General features: G+C 37.5%; 1 protein-coding gene across 2 annotated transcripts in view; it reads left to right on the top strand.

Moving 5' to 3' along the window:
* Window positions 1–13,453, top strand: part of LOC141437361 (serine protease persephone-like) — a 33,907-nt gene that overhangs the window by 11,825 nt on the left and 8,629 nt on the right. Inside the window, exons 7-8 of one of the 2 annotated variants that reach the window (XM_074100668.1) lie at window positions 7,160–7,269; window positions 9,237–9,290. In XM_074100668.1, the coding sequence (XP_073956769.1) occupies window positions 7,160–7,269; window positions 9,237–9,290 (164 nt within the window). The remainder of the gene's footprint in view (window positions 1–7,159; window positions 7,270–9,236; window positions 9,291–13,453) is intronic. The other variant, XM_074100669.1, reaches the window with a different exon arrangement.

Here is a 13,453-nt window from a genome sequence, read left to right as displayed (position 1 = left end):
AATCTTAGCGACCGCAAAAAAGTTTTGACGACAAAAATGGTTTATCTGGCGACTTTTGGAGTACAAATTAAAACAGTTCTAAAACCAATAATAGATACGACATTTTTGTCAACTCGACACAGAATTATACAGTGCCGCGAGATATATGTGGAAAACGACAAACGCGCTTGCGCACCAAGGTCACACTTTATTTACTTACTTAATTAAATCCAATTTATGTAATGATGGGGATGACATTTTTTAAAGTGGCTGATTTTTTTTATCGACAGGAATAAGCTTATACTAGTCAATGGAAAAAATATCAGATTTTTCTGTAGTACCAATTAATAAAAAATATAAAATACTTAGATTTTATTCTCACCAAAATGAACTAGCTACTGCGCATGAATACGGTTTTTAGGGTTCCGTAGCCACAATGGCGAAAACGGAACCCTTATAGTATCGCCATGTCTGTATGTCTGTCTGTCTGTCCGTCCGCGGCTTTGCGCAGGGGCTATCAATCCTAGAAAGCTGTAATTTTGCACGGATATATATGAAAACTATCCCGACAAAATGGTACAATGAAAAATAAAAAAATAAATGTGTCCCTCCCATAGACGTAAAGTAGGGTTTTTTTTCCCTCATCCAACCCTATAGTGTGGGGTCTTTTAAATTAAAACCATTAGGGGGTTACTAAGACGATTTTTCGATTCAGTGATTTGTTTGTGAAATATTCAACTTTAAAGTACAAATTTTCAATAAAATCGAGTTTAAGGGGTTTTTAACTTAAGCTTTAGGGATAAATACTTTTGAGAGTTGGTAACACTGCGCTTGGCCCGCGCGCTGTTTGTGACGACGGGCGACGGGCGCGGGCCCGCGCACGACCCGTCCCGCGCCCTACCCGCACCCGCGTTCAGTGTGAAGGCGTCCATATACCGCCATGCAAATACGCCCGTAGCGGGCCCGCGCACGACCCGCGCCCGCTCTCTGTGTGTGTTGCCCTTTATCCTTCGACTTCTGCTTGGAAAGTCGCTTTTTATCCTCTTGGCTGGAAAGAGTTTTTGAAATTCGAACGTTATCGTGAACGCGTGCCCTCTTGAAAATACATATCGACGGCTTACTTTCACAACCTCGTATCTGGCCACATAAAATTGCTTTAGAATCATCTTTATGTTAAGTACGATAGTGTTGATTTGTTGTAAACAATTCGGGTAGATACGAGGTTGAGGAAGTAAGCGTTGAAAATTGACGTGTTTACAAAGAAAGTTCTGTAATGAATGAGCCCGTCTTTATTGTAGGCTTTATTTACCGAAAAACAGCATGACATTAATATAGTGACAGTATGCAATAGACACTGTAGGTATTTAGTTTTAATACTACATTCTTCCCGGCGTATAAAAGTCTTGCAGATAAGTAGGAGGCCTTCGGGCCCGCTCAGAACGTCGCGGGGGGGTCGTCGGGTCGCTAGGCGGCGGTGCAGGGACATCCGAAGCTGGTAGTTCTTGCGGTAGCTCGTCCTGCCCTTCAGGCTCTGCCTGTTGTTCCGCCTGATCTACTTCTATTATGTCGCTTTCCCCTGTGGGTGCGAGATGACGGTTTGAAACTGTTAACTCTCTACCATTTGGTAATCGTACAGAAGTATAGAATGGGTTCGCTTCCAAGATATCCACTTCTTCCACCAGAGGATCGTATTTACTAGTACGATTGAATTTTTTTAGCAATCCTTTTCTAGAATGTTGCAGCCAAGATGGCATGGACTGCCCGAAAGATGAGCGACGTGGATGATTAAATATACGTTCATGGGGTGTGGTGTTTGTTGCTGTGCAGAGCAACGATCGAATGCTATGAAGTGCTTGTGTCATTACTTCTTCCCACATAGATAAAGGTAGATTTTTGGTTTTCAGAGCCAGGCGAATGGTTTGCCAAAGAATGCCATTTTGTCTCTCAACTTGACCATTACCCTGAGGGTTATAGGGTGAAGATCGACTGGTAGTGACGCCTTTTGAGTGTAGAAAGTCTTTAAATTCTTTGGACATAAATGCAGCACCTTGATCTGTGTGCACCATTGCGGGCATGCCAAAAACTGAAAATAGTTCAGTAAGATGCTTTATTACTGTCTGTGTACTGGCGTCAGGGCATGCATATGCAAAGGGAAATCTGGAGAATTCGTCAACTATGGTAAGAATATATTTGTTGTTAGTAGATGAAGGTAAAGGTCCCTTGAAATCCATTGCCAAACGCTCTAGTGGCATTGTTGCTTTAATTAATGTTCCTATGTTCTTATTGAATTTTGGTTTGATTTCTGCACATACTGGACAAGAAGAGATCACCCGTCTGACATCATCGCTCGAGTACGGTAGATTCTTGGTTCTTATCCAGTGGGTGAGTCGCGCTACTCCGGGGTGGCAAAGGGATTGGTGCAGATCCTTGAGTTTGTCGTCAATATTCGCAGCGCAAGTTAATTGCCTTGTCAGGGCATCGGCAACAGTATTTTCTCTACCAGGTCGATATTTGATATCAAATTTATAATTTGACAATTCAATGTGCCATCTTTGTATCTTATCATTTTTAATTTTACTTGCATGTCCTTGCAACATATACGCTACAGATTTTTGATCTGTGATTAAGATGAATGGGCGGCCAATCAGATAGTGCCGCCACTTCTTTAGACTTTCAATTATTGCGCATGCCTCCTTTTCAATAATTGGATACCTCCTTTCGCTGTCGTTTAGAGATTTCGAAAAAAATGCCACGGGTCGACCGTTCTGAGTGAGTGAAGCAGCTATTGAATAATCTGAGGCATCCGTTTCTACTGTAAACGTGCCTTTGGGATCGATTGCCGACAGTGATGCCTTTACTATTATATTCTTTAGCTCTTCGAAACAATTGATTTCAACGTTGTTCATTGGGAAAGATTCAACTAGTGTAAGAGAATGAAGTTTACTTGAAAAGTTGGGCACCCATTTCGAATAATGCGAAAATAATCCAATTGCTCGTTTCAGAGAGGCAGAATCTTGGGGTACTGGTAATTCACGTAGTGGGCGTAAACGGTCAGGATCAGGTTTGACAATTCCATTGTTAATATTGTAACCGAGTATACTGAGGTCCTGAAGTGAGAATTCACTTTTATCTCTGTTGATAGTTAGATTGTATTTTTGTGCGATTTCCACAAACTTCTGTAGTTTTTCATCGTGATCTTTCTGATCTATCCCGCAGACAGTAATGTCGTCGAGGTATGGGAATACACCTTCAATATCAGATTTGCGAATAATCGAATCAATCGCTCTTTGGAAACACGCTACACCGTTGGTCACTCCAAAAGGAATTCGACAAAATTGGTACAGGTTACCAGCTGCCTCGAAGGCTGTGAGCGGTCTATTAGCGGGAATAATTGGGATTTGGTGATATGCTGATTTTAAATCAATTTTGCTAAACACTCTATAATTGGATACCTTTGAGATTACTTCTTCAATATTAGGTAGCGGGTAAGCATCTAAGTATGTATATTTGTTGACAGTTTGAGAATAGTCAACGCACATCCTTTTTTTGTGGTGCGTGGCTGATGTGACAAGGACTTGTGCTCGCCAAGGTGAAAAGCTCTCTTCAATTATACCATCCGATAATAGTTTCTGAATCTCACTATCTATAAATTTTTGATCGTCTGGCGAGAATCTTCGCGATTTGATTGCAATCGGTTTGCACTCAGGAGCCATATTCGGAAACAGATCTACAGGATCAATGTTGGCTTGATTTAATGCGAATAACTTCAACGGGGGCATGTGTCCACCAAATCCAACTTCAAGACTGGAGTATTTTTCGAGGACGTCATGGCCTATTATGACGTTACAGCAAAGATTTTTCATTACTTTCAATAAGATTTGTGGAATTTCTTGTCCATTCAAAAGAACTGAAGCAGGGCATACTTGAGATATCTGAGATTTATGGCTAGATGACGCCATTGATACATCTTGATTCCACGGTTTAGTTTCCAATCCATATTGCGCCATGACCTCTTCGTCAATAAAGCTTGCAGTGCTCCCGGTATCTATAAGAGCTGTCACAGGGATTCCATTTACTTTGATAGGTATAGTGCATTTCTTGAGCCCAGTTGTAGCTAATATAACACATGATGACGCGTCCTCGGAAGCTACTGCGGAGTTGTTGATTGGGACACTTCGGCATAGTTTTGCAAAGTGGCCTTGTTTGCCGCATTTCAGGCACGTGAGGTTTGCTGCTGGGCACAATCGTCGAGGATGACGAGGATTACCACAAAAGTAGCATGTATCTTGACGGGAATTGGCGTAAGATTGTGTTTTACGATTGGATTGGTTAGTAGCTGCTACTGATGATTGCGGTGAATTGAAGGTTTCAGATTGAATTTGTGCGGATTCCATGGCACGTGCTTTAGTATGAGCTTCGTCTAAGGTAAGTGTCATATTTTCCAATAGTCTTTGCCGAATGGTGGAAGAAGCGAGGCCAGAAATAAAGGAATCTCTAATAAAATCCTTTTCGTATTGGTCTGCCGTGACCGCTTTAAATGTGCATTCTTTTGAAAGGAGTTTTAGCGATTGAATGTACTGATCAATGGTTTCTCCTGGTTTTTGGGTTCTGGTTGATAACTGATGGCGTGAAAATATTTCACTTTTTGGTTTAATAAAAATTCCGTCTAAAATATCAATGGCCGCTTCATACGTTTCAGCTTGCGCAATATGTTCATAGATAATGGGTGACACATGGTTTATAAGTAATTTTAATTGTACCTCGTCTGATGATTTATCCTTCGTTTTACCACCATCCGATGCGTCATGATATGAATCTTCCAGAAAATTTTCGAAAGTTTTTTTCCAATGAAGCCATTGAGCGGTTGAGTTATGGCCGCTCAACGGATCCGCTTCAAATCTATCTGGCTTGAGATATCTATTCATCTTGATACATAGTATTTTATTTTCTCTACTTTCTTGATTGAATATTTGATTTCGGTAAATAAATTGTAATGAATGAGCCCGTCTTTATTGTAGGCTTTATTTACCGAAAAACAGCATGACATTAATATAGTGACAGTATGCAATAGACACTGTAGGTATTTAGTTTTAATACTACAAGTTCATCATACATTGTTGAAGTAATATTTAAATCTGTTAATTAATCTGTTATTTTATTCTTATTACTAAACATTTATTTAGTAATAATAAAGTTCATTTCATCATGATTGGTTTTTTTTTTGGAGTCTTTTTGTATTTTTTATTTCAACTCCAAATTTGTTACTTTTACGGGTATCCCGTGAAACCATATCGAAAATACAAACTGAGACATGGATGCACAGAAAAACCAGAAAAAGAGACCAGCACTGGGAATCGAACCCAGGTCCTCAGCAATCCGTGCTGCGTGCTATGACCCCTACACCACTGCTGGACAGGAATCTAGACACGATTTTTTCCCATGCATACATATCTTAGGTTGCTTAGTGCTTACCTCTCCTACGCTACTTAAGTTCATTTCAGTTTTCTGAAATAATTCCAAATAATTACAAAAAAATACAGAACAAACTAGAAGAAAATCTAGATATCAAATGATGAATGAAATAAAAGAGATTCGGAAACGCACCCGAAAAAAAGCACAATGACTCTGAAACGTGGTTTGTCAGAAATTATTTCATTAATATAAATGCGTTAGTGTTTTAATTCTTGTAATTATTGTTGTTAATTATTAATACAAAAAGAATAGATAACATTTATTTACATTTTGTTCTATTTGATAAGTTTTTTCGTCTTTATTCACAAAAAATAACGACAAATAGGTAGATAGATAATTGTGGTCAAACTCAGAACGCACCTATCGGAAGGAATAAAGTTTACACTGTCAATATTCACTGTTATTTATTTTTGTATCCATCTTAACGTTAGACTCAGTCGTTGCAGCATTATTCAAGTTTAATTTTTCTGAAATTCGGTCCGCTCTTCTTTTCATTTTAATCTAAAAATAATCATAAATCGATGGAACCAAACAACTACAATGCAATACAATACAATGACTCTTTATTGTACACAACAACTACACATAAAATCTAATATGAACCTAACTTCTTTAACGTGATAACATATTAATAACTAGTAAAAATCTAGTAGGTAATAATTATTTTAACTTTAAAGTAGATTTAGCTACTTGCATAATTAAATCTAAAAAGTACTGGCTAACTTACTTATCAACGTCTAACCCAAACCCTAGATCTAGACAGCTGAACTTTTACTTGGACTTCAAAATTCCCTCTTTTTTATGGACACAAAAACGTGGATGTATTTTGAAATATTTCCATGAGATGAGACTTCTGGGATTTAGAAAAAGCCACTGGCATAAGCTAGCTAGCATAACCTGAAACTGACTTATAAGAGTGTTCAATTTATTTTCTTCCATCTACCTATTTTTCTTGCTGTCGTGACGTGAGGTGAAAAATTGTGTTCCGCTCGGCTGTAAAGTTGTTTAGCATCTCGTGCCTTTGAAACCCTCGACTACGCTCAGGATTCTTCCTAGAATCCTTCGCTTGCTCGGCTTTCAATTTAAGCACTCGTGACAAACAGTTACTTTCCAGCCTTGCATAACAAATAACTATTTATTTGTACGTGTACAAGTAAGGTACCTATACGTCTTTGTAGCCATGTACTGTACCTACGTGGGCGTATTTTTAAGCTCGCGGTGACACACTTATTCAATTTAATAAAATAATTATTATTTGTTCTGTCAGCAAAACATTTATTTGAAGCAACAAGTGACGAGAAAATATCAACAATATGTCTACTTCATCATTCATCACAGTCAATATCAGTAAAATATTACCAAAAAACATTAAGATCCGGATCGGCTAGGGACTAACAATCAACTCATTTTGGTTTTTTCATAAACATGGAAGGCAAGCAAATAGGTCGTTGGTGGTAAGTGATCAGATCACTGCTCTATGTAGACACCGCTAGACCAGATAGATTACAGATGCATAACCAACATTGAGGGCTAAATGTAGCGCTGACCGTTAACTCCGCTAGCAGCGCTGTGTATTACCATATTTGTACTTTTGTTAATGGTCACAGCTACACTTGCCGCGGGCTGAATTTTGTGTCTTTGTTGGTTAGTCATTTTAGGGGAGGGGTGTTAATAATAAATTACTTATGTCACTATTCTAAAATTCCAGGTGGCACTAGGTTTTAACCGCTTAAACGGCTACAGTTTTGACTGCGGCGGCTCGTTGCTATCCAACCAGTACGTGCTGACTGCGGCACACTGCGTCGACACCTTGGACGGGTAACTTAATAATTTAATTGTATAATATTTTAGACGGATTTGCGCCGCTCATCAGCCAGGTGACTATCACAGTGAGTGTGATATTGATAACCACACTAGCGATTTGTGGGAGAGTTGAAAATGAAGCGAGCGCGCAATGATTTCGCCGCGAGTGTACAATAGGTATTATGGCGTCTGAATACGCAGCTAGCGCGCTGCGATCTCGCGGTAAACTCGTTGCGTGCTCGCATCCCTTTCAAACTCGCATACTGATCGCCAGTGTGATAACGCAATGAGGGCTATCGTTTTTTGTCTCACTAGATGGCGCACTGTTGCGTGAGGTTTTTAAGTATGGCTTTCAAAGTCTGTTATTACGGGCGTGAAAACAAAGTTTAGATTAAAATCATATTTAATACACCTTAAAACCGTACCATAAAATTATCGAGCATGCCACAATGTTGCATAGTCCCCGTTTTGTTCGGAAAAAAGGGAGGACAAAGGTTTCCGAAAGACAAAACTGTCTCAAAACACAGACATTTATTGCCCCGGATCGCATATTTGCTATAATTAATTTCAGGTATTGCAAAATATTCACAAAATTATTCTAATTATAAATAAACCCGCGTAGCTCACCCAAAAACTATGAGATGTGACATTTCGGAGACCTCACGCTACACTAGCGCCTCTAGTGGCAAATTCATACGCGATAGCCCTCATTAAAACGAGCCGATTTTTTTGATAATTTTTATTTCAGTATTGTGAGCAAGGTAAGGTAGAGTATGTGAATGACATCATAAATATATGTGTATGTGTGTATTTTTCATCATATTCTAGTGATTTGGGAAACGGAAAACATGATTAGTGATAATTTTGTTGATATAGATTCGAACTGCAAAGTAGGGTCCAAAAATATTGTTTTTCGTAAATTAGGTATTCCGAAAGTATAACAATTTATACTACATTATTAAAAAAAAGAGATGTTATTTATTATCTATTGTATTTTTCACCTATGATGAGTTCTGTGACACTTGAAAATTTTCCGAATTACGCATACCTACCTACTATGTTCGCAAAATATTTTTTTAAAATAATTTCTAGTTTGAAGGAAAATAATAATAGAAAATTAAAACTGTACATATTATAAAAATATATAGCAATATCAGTGTCCATTAAATAGTCTCCATCGAATACGATAGAAAAATATTTATTTTTCTAAATGACGCAATGTGTGTAACGGAATACAGTAGTGACGTGACACAACATTATCGGCCATTGCCGCGGTGCATTATTCAATAAGAATGAACACTAAGATTTTTTTTGTTTTTAACAAAACTTGCAAGATTTTGTAAACGCGGCTATTGCGAACACGGCCGCAGCCATCTTGTGCCTCTTGTGGCCGTCAGTATCACTGTCAGTACGAGCGCGTGTGCCTTGTATACGAGTTGAGTTTCCATTGCATTTTCTTTGCATTTCTTATTGTTAATTTCTGTTGCTGACTTTTTTACTGTTTCTCTTTAAGTTGGTTGTTATTTTTTGGAAAAATGCCGAAACGGTCTTAAAAAACTGTTTTGAACTCCTAGAGTCGGGATTTTGTAATTCGTTTGAGGGATTATTTTGAGCCAGAACGTGAAAACGGTGGCCTGGTGGGTGGAAAACTGGAAAAATATTATTTTTTAAAATATTATGCAACTTCTCCAAAAATAGGCACTAATAACTCGTAGAAAAATCGATAGTTCACTCGATAAATGGTACATCTCTAAAACTTTCAAACTCGAAACGTCACAGAACTCGTCATAGGTGAAAAATATTATAGCGAATTGGTAGAAATAATTTTATTCAGTCGTTTTGTTTACTCTTTATGTTTCATATCATACTATCTCCCCTGTAAGTTTGTCGTACTACTTACGGGTCACCTGTATAAAACTAAAACTGTAGCTATATTTGTAAGACATTTTTTTTTACAAATATTGTTGATACCATTGACGCAGCTCGGCGGCAGCGCTAGCAGATGCACCAGCACGGTCCCCGTCCCACGTAGTAAGGTACTTACCTGAGCTGTACGCCCCATTAGTACATATGTCGGCGGCCGATCGTAAAATCCGCCAGATCACGAATTTCCTAGGCATATCGTGAAATGGCGCCATTTCAGGACATGCCTAAAAATTGGCCAGGCATATGACGATGTGCCTGAGAAACAATACGGCAGATCGATTAGAGCAACGCATTCGTACGTAATATGTCGAAAAAAAAGAAAAAAATAGGTATGACGAGCGAAGCGAGGAGTGGTTAGTATGAATTGTGACCAGAACCGATATGGCGGCGTTTCATGATATGCCTAGGAATTTTATGACCTGCCTAAACTGGTTGAATCATGAAATGGCGGCGTTTCATGATATGTCTAGGAATTTCATGATCTGCCTAAACGTCACTAGGTAAATCGTTAAGTGGTGAGTTTTGAACGATATGGCGGATGTCCCTTAGCCAATTCATGAAATGGCGCCATTTCACGATATGCCTAGGAATTTCGTGATCTGGCGGATTTTACGATCGGTCGCCAATACATACATCAAACTCATTACGCCCCTAGGCGTCGTAATACACTAATGTATTAAACACTTAGGGGCTGTTTACCCACCCATTGGTTAATTTTATTTGACGGATAAATGTGATGCCGTCTCCGTCTATTCGAACAAAGCAAACAGAAACGGCATCACATTTATCCGTCAGATAAATTTAATCAATGGATACTTGGGTATATTTTTGAATAATAGGTTCAACAAGTTTTAAATGTGGTACAAATTTTTCTGTCACATCTTGGGAACATTTGCGGGTGTTGCCGTTGCGATTGCGATGTTAAATTGAAGCTAGGCACCAGAGATGCGCCTGGATGTGTTGAGAGAAATGTGTTTTTCATCTCTCCTGTTCGGAAAGTTTAATTTTCATGGATAGATAGCCGGGTGGATAATTGCGTTTTCATCTCTAGGGTGGAAAGTATTTTTTTTTTTATTTTTACGGCTAGCCACGGAGTCGAAGATAATTGAGTTAAGTCAATGACACTTTTTTCACCTTTCGGCCTGGCCATCTAGATACACGTCGTGACCAAGGAGCTTATATATCCGTTTGAAACAAGAAATTTGACTTTTATTATGTCACGAATATATTCCATCTCTTTCTTTACTTAGGTTAAGAAAGAGATGAAATATATAAATAAGTAACAAAGGTCAAACTTCTTCGTTCGGCGTTCAACCTCCAGTTTTGTATATAAGCTCCTTGGTTGTGTCGTGACCAACTCGATTTTTTTTATAGTCGGTCGTGGCAATAAGTGGCCAGTGCGAAAAGGTTGGAGGTTGTATATCAGTAAATTTCATTTATTAATATTCTCATTTTTCTTGTAGTATTTTACTTTCCTCACAGTCGAAATGTAAAGTATAGTGTCTAACTCGGGTAAAATTACCCATTTTCCCTCGAACTATTGGCGCTCGAACGAAGATGACGAGACGAATATCTCGGGTGAAATGGGTCACTTTCCACCCTTGGTTATCAATCTACTATTTCATTAACCAATAGAAACGCTACATTTACCTTCTCGCTCCGCTCAGCTGTTTCTACTAAGGATGTGCTGTGCGAGGATATGTAAATGAAGCGTTTCTATTGGTTCATAATAAACACATTCCTCGGAACACATCCTCGTACCGTCGAGTTCATAAAGTTGTGAGCAAAACTTTGATCAAAAATATCTGAACACGCTTCTACGCTGTTACGAATAGAGTCGTGTTCAGATATTTTTGATAAAATTTTTGCTCACAAACTCGACTGTATATTGTATTCCGATCCAATTTATGACAAGCGTAAACAAAGACGCCATTAACCCGACCATAGACATTTAGGGGCTGTCTCACCATCCATTGATTAGTCTTAACTGACGGTTAAATGTGATGCCGTCTCCGTCTATTCGAACAAAACAAAAAGAGACGGCATCACGTTTAACCGTCAGTTAAGACTAATCAATGGGTGGTGAAAGTGATGTGAAAACCTAGAACCTATTGCAAAATAATTAATCTGTTCAGTAAATCGATTATTTATTGATTGAATAGATCAACGTATTTTTGTCTATTTTATTATTTACAATACTTGATTTAATTCCAAAGACAGCTTATTCAATTATAAAAGCATTAACTATTTTTTAATTTTAAGGAAAATAAATAAAAATCGCTTATTCATCCGCGCATTAAACGATTTTTAAAACGTAAAATTTTCCACCATCTCTCTCTATGCTAGCCTATGCTTCTTTAGATTATACACATGTTTCAATCAAGAAATAACGTCAGATTTTAACGAAGATTTTTCAAATTAAAAATAAATATTGAAATCAAGTGAGTTTTGGTGAAAAAAGTGATTAGACATCTAGTTAAAAGACACGAATTATAGATAAATGTGTTATTGATTCGATCCAGTGGGTGTTTATACAAGACTTTTGATGAAATTGGTTTGTTTACACTTTTAATAAATTGGATAGGCATAACGTATACATATCTGGTGGGAACGCAGCCTAAGTCCACTGTTACGCTTTGTCGATTTTTTCATCTGCTGCTGCTTCCTTATTCTTTAAATATGTGAACAGATCTTGCCTGATTACCTAAATTGTATAGAATAAGGAATGACGGGAGGGTGCATGTTGGTCGAAAGACAACACAACGTTACATAAATGGGTAGATAATCATCAACGGTTCTGCTATTATACAATACAGTGGCTGTGCATGGTGCTTATGCGTGGTATTAATTTTATATAGGTAATGTATGTTTTCATAAAACTGTAATCTATTATGTACTATTCACTACGGGGTGAGCTTAGTACTAGTGTTGTGCAAAAAGCAATCCATACTTAGCACTATAGATTGTTGATTTTAAATCTACTTTGTAAACCTATAATACTTTTTTCATAATCAATAAAACTTCTTGTAATCGTATTACATACGCCAAAAATATGTTTTAGTTAGCCTGCATGTTACGACACTGCTTACGAGCAAGTGTGATGAAAAAACACTTAGATTACGTTAAGCCAATGTATTACTAATAAATAACCCTCCTTCTTCGCAGTCGAGTAAAAAATAATACCCTTTATAACAGTTTTTCATCAGTTTTTTAGGGTTCCGAAGCCAAAATGTCAAAAACGGAACCCTTATAGTTTCGCCATGTCTGTCTGTCTGTCCGTCCGTACGCGGCTTTGCTCAGGGACTATCAATCCTAGAAAGCTGTAATTTTGCACGAATATGTATGTAAACTATGCCGACAAAATGTTACAATAAAAATTTCAAAAAAAATTTTTTTTAGTATACCTACCCCATAGACGTAAAGTAGGGGTGATTTTTTTCTCATCCAACCTTGTAGTGTGGGGTATCGTTGGATAGGTCTTTTAAAATCATTAGGGGGTTGCTAAAACGATTTTCGATTCAGTGATTTGTTTGCAAAATATTCAACTTTAAAGTGCAAAGGGTATAGCCGTGTTTGTATGGGACTTTGGCCCCAGAAGCCAAATTGATTGCCGTTTTGCTTATTTATAAACCCAGATGTAAGATGCTATTTCATAAAAAAAAAACATCGAAAATGCCGCAGGTTTTTAAGAAAATTAAAAAAAAGAAAATTACTTTTAATTTTTTTATCTAAACTACAGAACCGTTTTTTTTTGTAACTTACAGTCATGATGTAAGTTATAAAGGTGCCAATCAACTTTTTTACCGATACTAATCTGTCCGCAACATTTTTCAAACAATTGCAGACTTTTGTAAGTAAACATGTTTTTTCTGTAATTTAATAAATGGTGTACATGAATACATGCCATCCTACGTAAGTTCAACCTATTAAACCGTGAAATATCTTGTTGGAAGTGCGATTTTTTGGTAACGCCAGAGACAATTTTGGTAACGCAGGAGACGCCCAAAGTGTCGGTAAAATAGTTGATTGGCCCAAAGATGCATTATTTAAAAAAAATGGATTTCCAAATATCCTTATAAGTAGTGAAATTTTCACTTGTAAGTTTTCAATATATATATATATATATATATATATTTCGTGATAGGGACACCCACCAATTTTCGTTATATTATGTAGAAACTATTATTCTATAACATTTTTTTTTTCAAAAACATGCACTTTTGCCAATAATGACGTGTGCTGCCATTTATCGTAACTATAATAAGTCTCTACA

The sequence above is a fragment of the Choristoneura fumiferana genome, chromosome 17 (genome assembly GCF_025370935.1).
Source record: "Choristoneura fumiferana chromosome 17, NRCan_CFum_1, whole genome shotgun sequence".
NCBI classification, from domain to species: domain Eukaryota; kingdom Metazoa; phylum Arthropoda; class Insecta; order Lepidoptera; family Tortricidae; genus Choristoneura; species Choristoneura fumiferana.
Note: the sequence above shows the minus strand (reverse complement) of the source record. Positions and strands in the feature narration are given on the sequence as shown.